This window comes from Bipolaris maydis, assembly GCF_028858645.1.
Source record: "Bipolaris maydis strain C4 unplaced genomic scaffold PSV08scaffold_16, whole genome shotgun sequence".
Classification (NCBI taxonomy): domain Eukaryota; kingdom Fungi; phylum Ascomycota; class Dothideomycetes; order Pleosporales; family Pleosporaceae; genus Bipolaris; species Bipolaris maydis.
In genome coordinates, this window is record NW_027093872.1 from 738,888 (window position 1) to 755,393 (window position 16,506).

Below are 16,506 nucleotides of genomic sequence, written 5' to 3' on the forward strand. Positions count from 1 at the left end.
GCAGAGCTAGATCGACCGTTACCCTTGTTCTTTTGCAAGTGCCTGACACGTACATGACGTGGAGACTATTGTACTGCCTAGTCGTACCATCTGAGGTCATTTCCGTAATTTACGCGTGGTTGATGTAGAGTTGTGTATAAGTTGACGATGGCAGACACCATGCAACCATGTGTCTGTACAGACTCTTCGACTCAAAATGTTGGCGAGTTCAATTGTAGCGACATTGAGCACCTTGCTCCCTGTGCTATCGAGCGCACAGCGAATCCGCTCTGATCCTGGCATTGCAGGCCCACCACTCGAAATCGTGCACCTGTACAATGACCAATGGCCAACTGGTACTTTTGCTTGATACCTCACTCATCGAATCAATCTCCAACTTGACATCTCTCTAGGGATCACTGTCTCCAAAACCGGGCGTAAATTCTCAAACTACCCTTCTGGCCTGGACCCCAACAACACCAACACGGGCAGCAACGACAAGCACGCCGTAGCAGAAATCCTAGCCAATGGAACTGAAATCCCCTATCCAAACGTAGACATCAACAACCCACCCAACGGAGCAATCAACTACACCGTCTCCCCACCCGTCGGCGCAAACTACCCCAACCACCTCATCGGCGTCCAAAGCGTAGTACTCGACGCCCAAGACCGCCTCTGGATCCTCGACACTGGCCGCGCCCTCACCGCGGACGGCACCCTCGTCCCCGCCGCGCCCGGGGGCCCCAAACTCATCGCCGTCGACCTCTCCAGCAACAGCGTGCTCCAAACCATCCTCTTCCCGCCCACCGTCGCATACCCAACCTCGTACCTCAACGACATCCGGCTCGACCTGCGCCCCAGCCTCAGCGGTACCACCGGAAAAGGCATAGCCTACATCACCGATTCCTCAAGCGAAGGCCGCAACGGCATCGTCGTCGTCGACCTCGGCTCCGGAGACTCGTGGCGCCGTCTCGACGCCATCGCAGAGGTACGCGCTGAGCGCGGATTTGTCCCGTTTGTCTGGGGCCAACCTTTGTATTACATTCCCGGCCCCGATCTGCCTCTTACTACCGTGCCCCTTGGGAGCGACGGCATCGCCTTGTCCGCGTCGGGCGAGGATTTGTATTTCGGGCCTGTGGGCGGCAGATCGCTGTATAGTCTTCCTACAGAGCGTTTGCGGGATAGGAGCGACGGCAGTGCGGAGCTACGGGCGCAGGCGGCGGTGCAGAGGAGGGGGGAGAGGGGCGTGAGTGATGGGTTTGAGACGGATACGAATGGGTTTGTGTATGTGGGCAATATGGAGCAGAATGAGGTTGGGTTTTATAATCCTGAGAATGCGTCGGTTACGCTGTTTGTGAGGGATCCGAGGATTAGCTGGGTGGATACTAGTGAGTTTTTTTCTCTTCTATTCTCTTCTCTCTCTCTTTCTTTCTTTCTTCTCGGATGCTAATGTCAAATTGCAGTGTCTGTTGGAAGCGATGGGTATTTGTATTTCACGGATAACCAGCTTGCGTTTAGCTCGTCGTTTTACCCAGGGACAGATCGCAGGGAAAGACCGTTTGTGCTATTCAGAGCACCGCTGCCGAACAATGGGACGAGAGTATTTCTACAGTAGTAGAGAAAGCTAGGTAGGATATAGCAGACTTAATTTCTACATACAAAGACTACGAAGTCTATGTCTTGCCAAAGACAAAAATTCCTTTGCCACTCCTGTACCCTTCCAGTGTATCTTTGACCTTGGCAATGAGTTCCTCTCTCTTGGTCTCCCACTCCCACTTGATCTCGTCAACAGGCATGTCTTTGAACTCGCCCTTTCGCGTCATGTCCAACACATCGGCAACAGTCTTTTGCTTCTCCTCTGGATGCTGCTCTGCCCACCTGCTCACCCAGAATCCGTGGAAGTGAATGTCTTTGAAGATGAGCATCGACGCAGGGATAGTCAATGGCTGCTTGGACATGGCGCCATAGGTAACAAAGTGCGCGGATGAAGACAGGAGCTTCGCCATTGCTGTTGCCGCCTTACCGTTCACACAGTTGAGCGCCAGACGAATCGGTGCGCGGCCCCCGTTTGTCCATTCTTTAGCCTGGTCCTTGATGCTTTGCGATTGCAATTCTGCATCTGTAATGACAACGTCTGCGCCAAGATCTTGCAGCTCCTTCTTCATGGCATCCTCTTTGCTCTTGTCTTCGCGACTACGAATCACGTTGATGCTCTTGTAGCCCCACTTCTTGCCTAGCTGGATGGCTGCGCGGCCAACGCCAGAGTTTGCCCCATTTTGTATGAACCAGTCGCCTTCCGAGAGGGTGGTGAAGTCGCGGAGCATCCGGTAGGCCGTGCATGGGTTGATAGATACAGTGCCGGCCTGGATTGCTGTGATTCCTTCGCGCATCTGCTCGTCGAGCTTTACTACGTCGTTGGTAGTGGCGCTTGCATGTGTGCGCCATGTTCCGAAGCCAGGCCCTTTCATGAACACCCAGTCGCCCTTTTTGAATCCCTCTTTCTTCACACCTTCGCCCAGCGCAATGATTTCAGCTACGCCCTCATTTCCAGCAACGGCAATTGGCTTTGGGGTACTTAGGTCGGTTGTGAACCTGGGCTTCGACGGGTAGACACCTTGGATCTGGTTGATATCGGCGGGGTTTATGGGCGACGCGAGAAACCGTAGGGTCATGAGATTGCTATGAGGCGGCGAGATGGAATGGCTGTGAAGAGAAAGCACGGCAGGTGGCTCTCCATATTCGGAGAAGGTGAGGGCTTTTGCTTGTTCGTAGCCATAGGCAGAGATGTAGCGACGCTGTGGGAGCCGCGATACAGTTGGCGCAAGATTTTGCGCGCGGCGGATGCATGACTGCGCTGCCCGCGGAGACTGGGTAATTAGTCTGGAAGTCATTGTTGGTATCAATTGGGTAGGAGAGAAAGGTTCCTCAGAGCCTAGAGCTCACGGGTGGTGCTCACGCAAAGTGCTATGGGACTACGGAGCTATGACGTTAGCTTAAGCCGGGGTTTGGTGGAGTGATGAAGCTTTGTGGTGGATTATTCCATCCCTGATCAACCCACATGTGTATGTTCTTGCTTGCAGTTTGTAACGTCTAAGACTTCTGCATAATCCTTGGGGTACATTTGCATAACCAAATACCATACTTCTTCAAATGCCGCACTTTGACCTCGGTGCTTCTGTGCTTGCCCACTCGGTGTCAATAAACCCGGGCGAATACAAGCGTCGACAGCGTAAGAGATGATCATGCTCCATAATAGTCTAGCCATGACTTACTTAATCTACACATCTGCTCCCTAAACAATTGCACATGTGGCAGTGCAGTTTCACATGAAAGACAGTATAGACAAGGTGGCGTTTCGTGAATGTTCGCGCTCGCGCTCGTGCTCGTAGTATGCCGTCTATACGCCACTAGCACCGCCCCACCTGCGTCATTACACCCTTGCGTCGTCAGGCTGCGCCCCTCTCTGAGCTGGTTTCCGCACCCCTCACCACTGCTACAAATACCCCTGGCCATACGTGTCTCCTGCCATACACTCTACACTACCGTACTTGTTCCTACATACTTACAATCCACTGCAACCCAACACCTTTCAAACTACCATACACATCCACCATCATGGCTGCCACCGTCAACGTCGAGAACATTTCCATGAAGACGAGCGAGGAGGAGATTAAGAGCTTCTTCAGCTTCTGCGGAAAGATTCAGTCCATCAGTGTAAAGCCTACTGGCGACGACGCCCAGTCCGCCTCTGTCACCTTTGAGAAGGCCGCCGCCGCAAAGACCGCCCTTCTCCTCGACAACACTCAGCTTGGACCCAACTCTGTGCACGTTACTGCTGCTAAGAGCATCGACGAGCTTGCCGGAGAAAAGTCCGCCTCGGCCGAAGAGGCCAAGGATGGCGACCACCACATCGAGCAGGAACAGAAGCCCCGCGCACGCATCGTTGCCGAGTACCTTGCCCACGGCTATGCCATCTCAGACAAGGCCATTGAGCGTGCTCTGGCCGCAGACAAGCAGAACGGCTACAGCACAAAGTTCATGAACTTCATCAACAACGTCGATCAGAAGACCCAGGCTACACAAAAGGCTCAGGTCATGGACCAGAAGCTCGGTGTCACAAACAAGGGCTATGCTGCCTTCAACACCTTGACCAGCTACTTCGATAAGGCTGCCTCAACCCCTACCGGTCAGAAGCTCCGTGCTTTCTATGAACAGGGCAACAAGACTGTCATGGACGTTCACAACGAGGCAAGGCACTTGGCGAACCTCAAGAAGCAGAAGACTGGAGAGACTGGTGCCACTACCACCACCGCAGAGGGTAGCGAGAAGCCCCAGGAGACTGTTACTGCTCCTGCCCCCACCTCATAGACGACTTCTTTGAAAGACACACGTGGTTCCTTTCTTTCTTGACGATACCTACATGGTTTATAGTACTCATGATTGCTTGCGCATGATACCGAAGATACGAGCGCGGAGTTTGGGATGAACTGGTCTGGGCAGTTATGAAGCAATAAAACAATATAGTTTACCCAGAATTCACTTTGCTTGTTGAGATTCAATGAACAACGACATCTATTACGCACCCCTGAAACGATAAAAACTAACAAAAGTCACTTGAATCAAACGTTACTGTTAGACAATGAATGCAAATACTCGCCCCACAGAGAGCTGCTCAACACTTCTTCCCTAGTATCCCCACTCCCCACTATCCAATAGACTCTGACTCGCCACAAAGCTAAACCCGCCAAACGGATTGTTGTTCTGACTCTCAAACAGTGAATCATCAAACTTCTTGGTCAACACGGGACTAAGCGGCAAATCCGTAAAGTCCTGGGCAAAGTTCTCTGCCAACTCCGGGTCCGTAATCAGCGGCTGAATTGGCGGCTCCAGCTCCCTGGCTTCAAGCTTCTTCCAGTCAATCTTGCGGAAGAAGCGATGTTTCTTGATTGTCTGGAGATCCTTGGACATGTTGAAGCCGAGGCGCTTCTTGGGGTCTTTGCGCAGGAGGCGGGTGAGGAGGTCTTTGGCATCGGCGCTGAGGTAGTAGGGAAGTGAGAGCTTCTGCTTTACGATTTTTTCCTGGATCTTAGCGTTGTTGTTGCCTGTAAAAGGGGGTGATCCAGTAAGCAGGTCGAAACCGAGGGCGCCGAGGGACCACCAATCTACTGCTGCGCCGTACTCGAGGCCTTGGACGACTTCTGGAGCCATATATTCTACGGTTCCGAGGAAAGAACGACAAGGATTGTCTTCGTCGAGAGTGACTTTGCTAAGACCAAAGTCGGTGAGGAGAAGATGGCCTTCAGAGTCCAAGAGACAGTTCTCGGGCTTCAGATCGCGGTAGATGACGCCAACGGTGCGGTGCAGATGATCGAGGGCAAGTACCATTTCAGCCATGTAGAAGGCTGCAACATCCTCGGAGAACATGCGCTCAGCGGCAAGGTGATGGAACAATTCGCCGCCTTGGGCATACTCGAGAATCAAGTACAGCTTCTCCTGGTCCTGGAATGCATAGTAGAAGTTTACAATGAACGGATAACGGTTCACGCTCTCCAAGACATTGCGCTCCGTCTTGGTCTGCTCAATAAGCTTCTTGTGGACGGTGATTGATGCCTTCTTGAACTGCTTCTGCGCAAACAGACGGCCAGTTTCACGCTGCCTGACAAGCAGCACGGTACCGTAACTACCTTTTCCAAGACACATCAAAGGTTCAAAGTCCTCGGCAGTCATCTTGCGTGCCATCCCATTGTTCAGCATAGTCGATGTCTTAGAAAGCGTATCGGCGCTGAAGTCCTCGGCGTTCAGATCAATTTCGTAGCTCTCCATCTCCGTGCGGTCGCTATCACTCTCTCGACCAGACATACTGGTGTTGCTAGACATATGCGATGCGACCCGGCTCATGGCAACACCCTTGTTGGAAAAGTCCTTCATGGGGGAATCGCTTCTGGAGGCCAAGTTCAAGGCCTCCAATTGGGCCTTGAGACTGCTGATGCCTCCCATGGTAGACTGTGGTCGCAGCGCGGGACTGCTAGTGACGCTAGGGAGTCCAGAGCGGACGGGCCCGAACCGCGGGGTGCTGGTAATGGAATAGTCCGACTCCTCTCCACCCGATGTGACGGGCGTGTGAAAACCACGAGTCACGTTGGTAGCCTGCAGACCTGCATTTGGCCCCTTCTTCTTCTTCCTCTTGTTTTTCTGGGCCTTCTTCATAACCGCCTCAAAGTCCAACTTGTCTGGTCCTAGCTGCTTGCCTTCAGTGTTGGGCTGTGCGCTGCGCTTTGGCATAGGGCTGACGATGTTGATCGGCGGGGTCCCAACATGGAGGGGTACTCTTGAAGGACTCATGTCCATGTCCTCCAGGGAAAACATGTCATCGTTTGGCACAGCAGGCTCGGAGGTGTTCGGGGCCTTGCCCGCGAGCTGCGCATCGTCATGATCGAATGCGAAAACCATGATGACGGTAATGAGGGGTAAAACAATGTCGAGATATTTGTGCTCTAGAGTACGCTTAGGTTCTGCGCGTTTCGGTCAGCCTTGTGTGTCTCCTCAGTTGGGTAGGAGATCGCGCACATCCAACTCCGGACTTGGGCTGCCCAAAATCTATGCCCGCCGCAGAGGTTCACGGCGGAACGCCCACCCCTACTTGTCGGACAAGGGACGCGAAGGAAGCGTCCGTCTTATTTAGACCCGAGCTCAGCGCGCTATATGGAAAGAAGGAGCCAACTACGGTAAGCTGGGCAGTAAGTTGAGAGGCAGTCGCGGCGGGAGAAGCAGAGCCCATAGATGGTTGTGTTGGATTACTGGGAATGGTGAAAGTCGAGGCCAGGTTTGCGATCCTGGCAGGTGTTGTATGGTTGTGGTGTGTCGCGGTGCAGGGGAAAATCGCGTTTGAAAAAGGTGTTGGAGGAAAGGTCAGCGATCAGCGGGAGAGGCTCAATTGCCCGGATTCTTAATTTGGTGCCTTGGCGGGCTAATTGCGGTGGCATGTGAATGACCTAACACCCGAATGGTCACCCGGCCCCGGATTCACATCTCCACATATGCGTGGAGCTGCACCTCGTGCGAGGTCTATTGTACCGCGTGTGTCCTGACCAGGACAAGTCGGTACACTTGGCTACGCGACCATGGACGTGGCGAGGACGCAACGAAACCGAGACGCAGCCGTGAGGCAGTTGGTGAATCTCAGCTCAGCGCATTGAAACAACCCCCAGAAAGAGATAGCGCCCTCCTTTCAGCGCCCTTCTCCGCAAGCGACGTGTTGAGATTTGATTGCAAACACAGTCAGTTGGCCAGCCACCGTGGCTGTAGCGGCTTGACGGCGTGGCCGTAACGTAAGGGGGGGGGGAGCGGCTCCAAACAGGAGGCTCCCTGTTTGTTCCAACCAGCATGACAGAATCAAGGCGCGACCTATGACGCATTCGTTTCCACAAGAAACCACTTCAGCTTCGCATTGCACGTCCATGAGCAGTCTTCATCTTTTCCAAGTTGCGATGCCATATTCCCATTCTTCCGAAAGTGTATAGTTCAAGTCTATCACCCGAGGTAAAGTGGGTACTGCTGCTGGAGTTGCGGCCCGCTGAGGGAGGACCTTCCCTACGCGCTGAGCTACCTTGTTTACTGGAGTGCTTATTGCACATGCCGCGGTATATATATGCAATTAAAACTCATTTCTTCATCGAAGCCTTCCTAGCTCAGTGGTAGAGCGCGTCACTAGTAATGACGAGGTCGTCAGTTCAATTCTGGCGGAAGGCATCTGATATTTCTTTTTTTGCCAGCGCAGCAGCCATCGGGCCCACATTTTTCACGTACAATTGTCGTGAATGAGCAACCGCGACTCACCTCTCCGATGGCATTACGTCTCGAATACCGAATTATTCCTTTTGCTTCTGCATTCGCATTGGATACGGATGTTACGGGCTTCAAGTACACAGCCGTACAGGGGCTTGGGTATGGCTCGTAGCTAACGCTCAGGTCAGTTGCTAATATATCAGAGTTTGGGCCACACGCCTTTCCAGGACTAACTTAAGAACAAATGGCTCGATTTCACTGTCGAATGATACTCTTTGCAGGTTATCATGCCCATACAGTACGAAAACGGTTGATCTTCTTGAACGAAGAGTAGCAATATGAGAGCACTCTAAGTCCTACACGACAGTCCAAAACACTTTGGTTGCAGCCGCTATTTGTACTGCTGACGTTTTCTAACAAGTATATGTTGGCCGGAATCAATTCGTACATCCGTGCCAGCGGTAATACATTGATGATTAAGGATAGTCCTTGAGAGTTGATGACAGTCAGGTGGCATGCCTGTGGAAGCTCAAGCAAGCTATTTTATAATAAGATATTGGCGTGTTAAATAATCTCTCTTAGAATTCAATGTTATGGATGATGTTAAATTCCTTGAGTATATGCAATCCGACCAGCAGAGACCTACCTAATGGCAGAATGGCGGAATGAGGTACGCCCAAGGATGTAGAAAGAGGAGAAATACACTATCAAACTAGAGTTTCTGATTCAAATCAACGATGTCTGCTTACACAAGGAAGCAGTTATATCTTTCAAAACTCCCTTTGGAGTGAAAATCACTGCTGGCGTTATCATCATCATCAACAACCTCCTTCCTATGCTTACTTCTCGTACTCAACTCAGCTGCACCTTTTACTCGTCCCGAGATAACCCAAGATACTTCAAGCAAAGGGATTTAGGAGCGAGGTTCCGCCTAGCACTTGCCCATCCGTATCGTGGCCCTAACCGCACAGTACGTCATTACCCATCGACACCCTCCAGCCCAACCCCCTGCATTAGACCGACCCCATCATTCGTTACCTAGCTCTACCTCTCACCAAATCGACGCGTAATCCCCGCCTAAAAAAGCAAAAGGTAGATCGCGAGCCAAAAACAAACTTCAACCCCTCGCTGCTTTCATGCGAACGCGTAATGACGCACCACTAGCGTGCTCTTCCTTTCTTTTCCGCTGACAAGGTTTGAACTGCGCGAGGCGAGAAGTAAAAGTGTTATTAAGCGAGATTGCCCAGTAGATGCTTTTCTTTTTGTCGGTATGTCAATGCCGCGGGTGAAAGAAGGAATATAGCGGTTTCACTGGACTAAGTGACTAAGAGTGGCCGAGCAAAAGCTTGTTGCTCCATATCGAGGGGGAAAAGGAATAGTGGTTGGAGTTTGCATCTCGATGAAAGAAAAAAGAAGGGTGAATGCATTCTGTGCTTCTTCCGCAGTGTTATGTAGATGGATGCGGGTCACTCTTGTGGCTGGGTAAAAGTGCTAGCCCTATTCAGCCACCGCAACATCTGAAATGCATGTTCATTCTCAAGGCAAAGTCGAGATACTTGAGAACGTGTATCACAGGAACTGCAGTAGGGCATTTGTTCGGGGAAAAAAGATGGTGGTTAAAAACTAGCTTTTTTACCCCGTGATATCGTTGAACGAAACTTGTACATTACTCTCAGGCGAACACAGAAAAAGAGTTGTACATATGCTCTCACATCTTCTCGTAAGAGGCAAATTTTTCCCCAAGATGCTTTAAAAGAAAGCCTCCTTGCTATGATGATCAAGAATTTGACAATTGCTAGCTTAAGTGCACGTTCCAAAGGCAGCATTGCATCCGGTGCCGCAGTGATCAACAGTGCTTCCACACCATCCGTACTGCGAGCAGCAGTTTCCAAAAGTCGAGCCAATGCAAGTGAAGCCAGAGGTTCCACCACAAGTTCCGTCGGTGGAAGCCTTAGCGGCGGTGGTGGGCTTGGGCGCAGCAGCAGTGCTCAAGGTGGTTGAGCCGGCACTGTTACCGCAGGTACCGAAGCTGGTCTGGCAGCCAGTACCGCAGTAGTCGTTGGTGCTACCGCACCAACCTGCAGAGCTGCAGCAATTGCCGAAGGTGGATCCTGCGCAGGTGCTGGGAAAAAGTTAGAAATGTGTAAAGCGGGTATAGATACGGGAGTTTCTTACAATCCGTTGGTACCACCGCAGGTAGCATCAGTGGACACCACCTTAGTTCCGGTGGGAGTAGGGGCAGCAGAAGTAGGCTTTGTGGTTCCAGATGTGGAACCACCGGTGCTAGCGCCACCAGCCTTACGGTACCAGTTCTCGGCAGGGTCGCCAAGGCATTCACCAACAGTGACGGCTTTGTAGCCGAGCTGGGTAAGAGTGGAGAGCATGTACTGGGTCAGGTTCATGGCAGTCTGTTCGTGGATGTCGTGGCCAATCTCGAGCCATTGGCTGCTGGCGGCTGGGCCCGAGGAAACGTTGCCGTTGAAAACGTCCTTGGAGTACTGAATCAGAGTAGGGTCGTCGTGCTCGTAGTCATCCTGAAGAAGTTAGTTGTTGTTCCAAAGACCATCATGAAGTGTGCGTACAGTGTCCAAGTCGAAGTAGGTGACGTGGTAGCCAAGGTCAGCCATAGCTTGCTCGCAGCCAGACTCAGCAGTGCAGCTTGAGTAAGGAGGACGCATGTAGGTGGGGATTTTGCCGACAATGTTGCGCAGAGCCATCTCGTTCTTAATCATCTGGTCGTGGCGATCCTGCGCGGAGATGGCGCTCAGATCCAAATGAGTCCAGGTGTGCGAAGCGATCTGGTGGCCTTCAGAGTCCATACGCTGGATAACTTGGACGAATTCAGGGGTGATGTCGATTTGACCCTTTCCGATGTTGTTACCAGTAATGAAAAAGGTAGCTTTGGCGTTGTAGGAAGCCATGACATCAAGAATGTGGCTAGTGTAAACCTTCTGGGGGCCGTCATCGTATGTGAGAGCAACGGTTCCTGGTTCGGTGCAGCTGTAGATACCGTCGCCACCAAACTGGACACTTCCGAACTGGGTACGAGCAATCGAGGTGGTGTTGGTGCCTGCTGGTGTCACGTTCTCGGGGCAAGCTGGGCCATGCTTGTAATCACAGCCCGGAGAGTAGCAGTAGTCGCTGTCAGTTCCGCAGTCTGGAATTCATCAATGAAAAGTCTTGATATGTAACTTGAACAAAACGTACAACCGGCGGCTGAGCAGCACTGGCCAGCAGAGCAGTTGCCAATGCCATCTCCACATTGGCGGTCGTCCTGGCGGCGGACAATTTGTGTCTTGACCTTGTTCTTGGCACTGGCAATCTCGTTGACGCCAGTAAATCGTGCTCCGATACCTGAAAGCAAGTCGCGAGCCTTGGTGTCCTTTGGATCTAATCCGACAATGTTAGGGAGGCCGGTTCCATGGCCACTAACGATGGGGGCAACGGCTACAGCGGCAGCAAGAGCAGCAGAGTAGCGCATATTGGAGGAATATGACTGGTCCTGATTATGGAATTAAAGGTAATAGTCAAATTTGAATTGTAAAAGGGCGGGAGCGAGCGGAACGTGGTGGTCGACAACAACAACACACTGAGAGACCTGGAGACGAGAAACGAAGGTGGGCCACAAGCGTGGTAAGAATTAGGTATCCGGTAGAAGGTATCCGCAAGTAAACATTTCGAGGTGCAGACACCGTTAGTTTATGAATGGCAGATGATCGACAACTTCGACCGATGCGTGGTGCCAATGCCAATATCGACTCGCGTCGAGACTAGCGTCTCCACCTAATAGTACTTGTCTAGATGCATGTGAGGGCGGAAAAAGTGCATGTCCGTACTACCGACCCCTGGTTTGCAGACATGAAATCCGCGCTACCGGCTTCGCACCGGGAGGAAGTTCCATGGGTTGCGGGTCAAACGGGCTGGATGGCCATGCAGGAACGAGAATGCTATCACAATGGCGAGTAAAAAATAGACTGTAGTGTATTGACCTGTTTGGCTTGAAACACAGTCTAACCTGAATGATATTACCAATAGAGCTCATCTTGCACTTTTCTGCCGCTTGGGAGTTTAATCACCGCCACGGCCTCGAAACGATGAGTGATTCACACCTGGATGTTCTCCACTGGCCGCCTTCATGTCCAGGACTTGGCTGACGTTGTCCCTCCGCGCGTCTTTCACAGAGGGCAGTAATGGTGTTTCGCGAGTTCCAGGGGCGGCATGATTGCCTTAGTCCATTATAGGCCGTTGTACCAGGTCAAACGCAGGGGAAAAGGTGACGTCTTCCCCTTCCACAACTTGTGGTGCGGCCCCCTACAACGCCATCAAAGCATCGACCTCTTGTGGGCACATTGGCAACAGTCGCCGAGGCTATCCAAGCGGCCGCTACGGGGCTTGGGGCAGAGCTTGTCAGAGGTTAAGAGATCCGCTTGGCAAAACAAATCAGGCTGCACGCCATGTCGGTTTGGGCAGCCAAGAACTGAACAGCACGATGGCATAGACAGTGACCCGCATTCAGGCAGCGTATACTGTGCAGCCTTGGTGTCGTTGAAGCCCCTGGGCCCAAGTGGTGGCAGGCGAGAAGAGAGATTACAGAGTGCCGAAACATGCGAGAACGATGAACCGCCCCGTATCGATGCCGTTTTGGGTCCCGTGGCTTCCGACGCTATCGCCCGAGCCAATCACCAGTACTATTGCCAAGCCGTACTCATCTTACGTAGATGGCACTCTGCCAGGCCTGCCCCCAGCATACAACTTGGCTCATTCAAGTCTGTCGCCCATCTGCACCCTTCCAAAGATGGGGAGCCTTTCACGCACACGCAACCCCTCAATATTTGCCGGCAAGGGCGGTGGAGTAGTAAGGTTGTATTGGCTCCATGCGGCTTTGCAGCCAAATACCGTTGTGTCTGATTCATGGCAGTCCCTTTAAAACGTCCCCCTCCGAAATCTGGTGCAAGCATCCGCCACCCGGCCCTCGGGAATATCGCCACAAATAAAAGGCCGAGCCTATTTTCAGTGCCATGCTTTTCCTCTGCGAGACAAGCTTTTAGCCCAATGACTGGGATTTTCAGCCCTAGTCCAGCAGCTTGACTCGAACACTCAAAATACGCCACAGTTAAAACCTATGACAGTCTCGTTCTGGTACCGGCGCAATCCACTACTTAGTGGTTCTCGAGTTTTTCTACTATAGGGTTTAACGGCGGGGAATAAGTATCGTTTGCGGCCAGCAACGCGACTGGCGGAGCCACCAAGTCAGGCATGGGCATCCCTCCCGAAGCCGCGCCAGCTAGGACTAGGATGCTGATTGGCCTTTGCCTGCCTCGCAGCCTGTTCAATGCTAGACAACTGCTCCGGACCGTCACGCAAAACAATAACAGTAACGACTCGAGAAACACAGTGGGCGCTGCCCTTATCAGCAATAACTCACCTCCTTTTTTCCTTTTCTCTTTGTCGCTCTAATCTCGGCCATGGAAATTATCATATCGCTCGTTCGTATTCACATAGAGCCAAATAAAGTTACCATGGGTCTTGCTTACACTGCTAAGAAGTACGAAGTCCCTTGTCGCCGCTATCACACCGCCAAATTCTGCCCTCAGATACAGTGAGTCTGGTAGTATCTATGCCCACGGCTAAAGCAGCGACTGCAGTGTAAGGACATGATGCACGGTGAGAGGCATGCTCCCGTTTCTCTTGCTCACTTAAACTACATGCATGCTAATGTGCAGTATTACTGTACGGTGGTACATCGCAGTAGAGGCAAACATTACCGCCTTATCATGCAATTCTACAGTTGTTGTGCGAACGACATAACTTGTTTTAAAATCAGGATATTGACGCTGATCAAGAACAACACAACGTCGGGTGTTTTTTGCGAAATCGCGAATCGAATATCCAAACAGTCCATCGCCATTTCATCATCGTTACATGAAGGTTGCGATGTTGTTACTGTGAGACATAGCCATGCATGCTTTTTTTTCTCAACCATTTTCTATTCCCTTACGTGACACCCAGACTGCAAACCATGTCTCCATCGTGTCGACTTACCCTACGAAACATCCATGTTGCAAACACAGTATAGTGTTTCGCTTAAAAATTCACGTGCTGCTCCAAATTCGTCGAATGTATGATTCTAAGACTTAATGATTGGGTATGACATACTTAAGTACACTACAATCATGCCGGGTTGACCGGACTGCCATCCCTGGTCCTCCGTCAGCGGCTTGCTTTCCGCTGCAAAATTACACTTGACGTGTGATTAGGTTTTTCCCAACCCATAATACAGTTCAATATGCGGGGTATGCGGGGTATGCGCTGAGCTATGTTCGCTCTCAATCTTGACGTTTCATTTAGGTGGACATTCTGCTCAGGTCAGGCACACATTACTACGACAACTTCTTCCCTGTGCTTTCTTCGACAACACAAATCGAAGATGATTCATTGCCTCGCTATGAAGGAGGGAAAGCCAAGATGAAATCGAATAGACAGATGCGATTTCTCGCTTTGTTCGTTCTCGTTATGGAAGATCGGGTATGTATTCTTACTTCAACATATCTCGGACTTATCCACAGAGTCTTGCGTAACGGTGGTTGAAACCATGATACTACTACCGTGCTTGACTCTCAACTCCTCCTGACTGTTTTGGGCACATAGCCAGTGTAAGTCTACAGTGTTCAGCCCGACCCCCTTCGTTATATCGCGTGTCGCTCTACTTCCAATGGTTCCTAATTCTATCCCGCTACCGTGGTTTTTGTTTGTATCGCTATCTGCTTGTCTGCGATAGCCATGGGAGTCATAAGAGATCTTGGTACGGGCTGAATTTATTAAGACTGCGAATGCGGGACAACACCCAATCATGACGGCTGTGGTGACATTGAGCGTTGGAATGCATATCAATAGGAACTCAACTTACCGATTGAACATTCCACCATGCCCCAGATAGCAAGCCATGTGGGGTCAAGTGGTGCGCCCACTGCTTCGGGCTTGGATGCGTTCACAGCTACCTGAGTGACACGGAGACAGGCGAATAGTATACAGACGAAACCTGTTGCGAACAGACATAGCATTGATATCTTTTTCCTACGCGGCATCTGAAGGCTCCACGTGAGCCATATTGGAAGAGCCATGACTGTGACAGTCGCGAGTTAGCAATTCATGCTACGTTCAGGTATCGTAGAAATACGTACTCATCAAATTCGTAGATGTATCTGCAACAAAGGAAAAATACAAACTGAAGAGTTGGGCATTATGCCGAGCTTTCCCACCCTGTAGCATGAAAGCATCAGTCGTCATTTTCAAAATCAACAGCGGATAGACTCACACAGCCTCCCATCCAAAAACCAGACGGTGTACCACACGATTTGAAGTAAAAGTGGTAGTTTCCAAAGAAGGTCTACAACCAAAGTGAGTTGACATCTAACACAACGTTCTGGTAATTACTTACAAGTATACAAATCCCAACGATGCCCCACCACACAACAGTATAACACCTGGATAACCCGACCAACAATCTCCGATAAAGTAGCAATAGCGAGCACTTGATCGCCCACAACACCCCCCAAAATAAGTTGAAAGCAGCAAACACCATCTTTGTCATGACAACGGCATCGTGCGCCAGCCCCGGGTACGGCGCAATCTCTCCATTCACAACAGCATACACTCTCTGCATATACGGCGACACAGCAATATACAGCGCGCACTTTGTAACGTAGAAAGCGAAGGCGGCAAAGACAAAGTAGTCGGATGCCGTCAGTCGTTTTGGCTTAGCAATGTTGAGACCTATTCTTGCGAGGACAACGGAGCTTGTGAGACCGAGCATCGAGTATGCAACTTTGAGCACTGTGCCCTGAGCGAAACCGTTGGTGAGCGTCGACATGTTTTTGGCTGGATTGACTGAAAACGAGAAGATTACAACAACAAAAAGCTCAGAAACGGGGGGAAAGGAGGGGATGGGAGAGGAAAGCAGCATAATAGCCAGACAAAAAGCTGGCGGTAGTTGTACTGTCCCACATGTTCGGCTTATCCAGGTAATGGGGTGCGTACTATCGCTTGCCTTTGCGGCGTAGACGTAAATCGTCACAATTATCGACACCTAGTAGGTCGATGTTGCGAAGGGGATGGGCACTCAATTTGCTGTGCCGAGCGTATGAATGCGGGCCCCCCAACATCGGATATCGTCATGTTAAGAAGATTTGCAGGGAGGATCGATGTTCGGTACCCCGGAGTTGCCCTTGTGAAACGGGTGATTTGAGGCCAGTTGGAGATCCTACACGGAATATCGGGTATACTTCAATGGCATGCTGGAAGGATATTTTGCTTCGAAGATCTGTAGAAATTAGAGGCTATCTGATAGCTCCTATTGAGCATTGATGATTGTGCACGAGATTGCGGAAAAAACTATTGTGGTTTCCGTTGGTAGATCACTTCTCGAAAAACTCGTTATGCTGATTGCTGTTGCTCCTCGGTACTACCATCTTCATCAAGGGAGAATTTGCCGCATCTTGGAGATACGAACTTCCCGTACGAGGATGGGGCGGGCTTGGGGCTCAAATAGAGCAATCCCTTCGCGGAGAATCTTGAAAAGATGAGGCGTCTGGGTCCAAGCGGCACATGCACATGCATGTTGGCGGCACAGATTTAGCGTCCGCTTCGCGTGCGCCCAACGGCCAACCCTTTTCTCTCGATATTGGCTGGAAAGCTCTGCCGACTATGATATTGGTTAAGATTTATGCAGGACATAGAGTGCCC

The 16,506-nt window shown here is 51.1% G+C and overlaps 7 protein-coding genes and 1 non-coding gene across 8 annotated transcripts; 4 read left to right on the forward strand and 4 right to left on the reverse strand.

The window, feature by feature from the left end:
• Positions 1–196: 196 nt before the first annotated feature.
• Positions 197–1,623, forward strand: PSV08DRAFT_381997 (major royal jelly protein-domain-containing protein; the record flags this gene model as incomplete). The annotated part of the gene is made up of 3 exons (XM_066093398.1): positions 197–335; positions 393–1,367; positions 1,443–1,623. The coding sequence occupies 3 exons, from the start codon at positions 197–199 to the stop codon at positions 1,592–1,594; spliced, it is 1,266 nt and encodes a 421-aa protein (XP_065948087.1). The 3' UTR covers positions 1,595–1,623.
• On the reverse strand, positions 1,609–2,929 carry PSV08DRAFT_336329 (uncharacterized protein). Its single transcript, XM_014223633.1, has one exon. It carries the CDS (start codon positions 2,868–2,870, stop codon positions 1,653–1,655), a length of 1,218 nt encoding a protein of 405 aa, XP_014079108.1. The 5' UTR covers positions 2,871–2,929; the 3' UTR covers positions 1,609–1,652.
• A 565-nt stretch (positions 2,930–3,494) lies between these two features.
• Positions 3,495–4,588, forward strand: PSV08DRAFT_336356 (uncharacterized protein). Its single transcript, XM_014223634.2, has one exon. The coding sequence runs from the start codon at positions 3,595–3,597 to the stop codon at positions 4,345–4,347; it is 753 nt and encodes a 250-aa protein (XP_014079109.1). The 5' UTR covers positions 3,495–3,594; the 3' UTR covers positions 4,348–4,588.
• PSV08DRAFT_18675 (kinase-like domain-containing protein) lies at positions 4,542–6,591 on the reverse strand. The gene is made up of 2 exons (XM_014223635.2): positions 6,547–6,591; positions 4,542–6,491 (listed from the first exon to the last, which is right to left on the reverse strand). The coding sequence occupies exon 2, from the start codon at positions 6,427–6,429 to the stop codon at positions 4,666–4,668; it is 1,764 nt and encodes a 587-aa protein (XP_014079110.1). The 5' UTR covers positions 6,430–6,491; positions 6,547–6,591; the 3' UTR covers positions 4,542–4,665.
• A 1,065-nt stretch (positions 6,592–7,656) lies between these two features.
• PSV08DRAFT_t70 lies at positions 7,657–7,728 on the forward strand. Its single transcript has one exon. It is a non-coding gene; the product is annotated as a tRNA-Thr (tRNA).
• A 1,631-nt stretch (positions 7,729–9,359) lies between these two features.
• PSV08DRAFT_366160 (carbohydrate esterase) lies at positions 9,360–11,460 on the reverse strand. The gene is made up of 4 exons (XM_014223636.2): positions 10,972–11,460; positions 10,347–10,921; positions 9,940–10,298; positions 9,360–9,886 (listed from the first exon to the last, which is right to left on the reverse strand). Exons 1-4 carry the CDS (start codon positions 11,243–11,245, stop codon positions 9,565–9,567), a joined length of 1,530 nt encoding a protein of 509 aa, XP_014079111.1. The 5' UTR covers positions 11,246–11,460; the 3' UTR covers positions 9,360–9,564.
• Positions 11,461–11,982: 522 nt separating this feature from the next.
• Positions 11,983–12,672, forward strand: PSV08DRAFT_251979 (uncharacterized protein; the record flags this gene model as incomplete). Its single annotated transcript, XM_066092453.1, has 1 exon — positions 11,983–12,672. One exon carries the CDS (start codon positions 11,983–11,985, stop codon positions 12,670–12,672), a length of 690 nt encoding a protein of 229 aa, XP_065948088.1.
• A 1,632-nt stretch (positions 12,673–14,304) lies between these two features.
• PSV08DRAFT_382000 (uncharacterized protein) lies at positions 14,305–15,634 on the reverse strand (the record flags this gene model as incomplete). Its single annotated transcript, XM_014223637.1, has 5 exons — positions 14,305–14,621; positions 14,672–14,887; positions 14,946–15,024; positions 15,080–15,151; positions 15,203–15,634. 5 exons carry the CDS (start codon positions 15,632–15,634, stop codon positions 14,305–14,307), a joined length of 1,116 nt encoding a protein of 371 aa, XP_014079112.1.
• Positions 15,635–16,506: the final 872 nt, after the last annotated feature.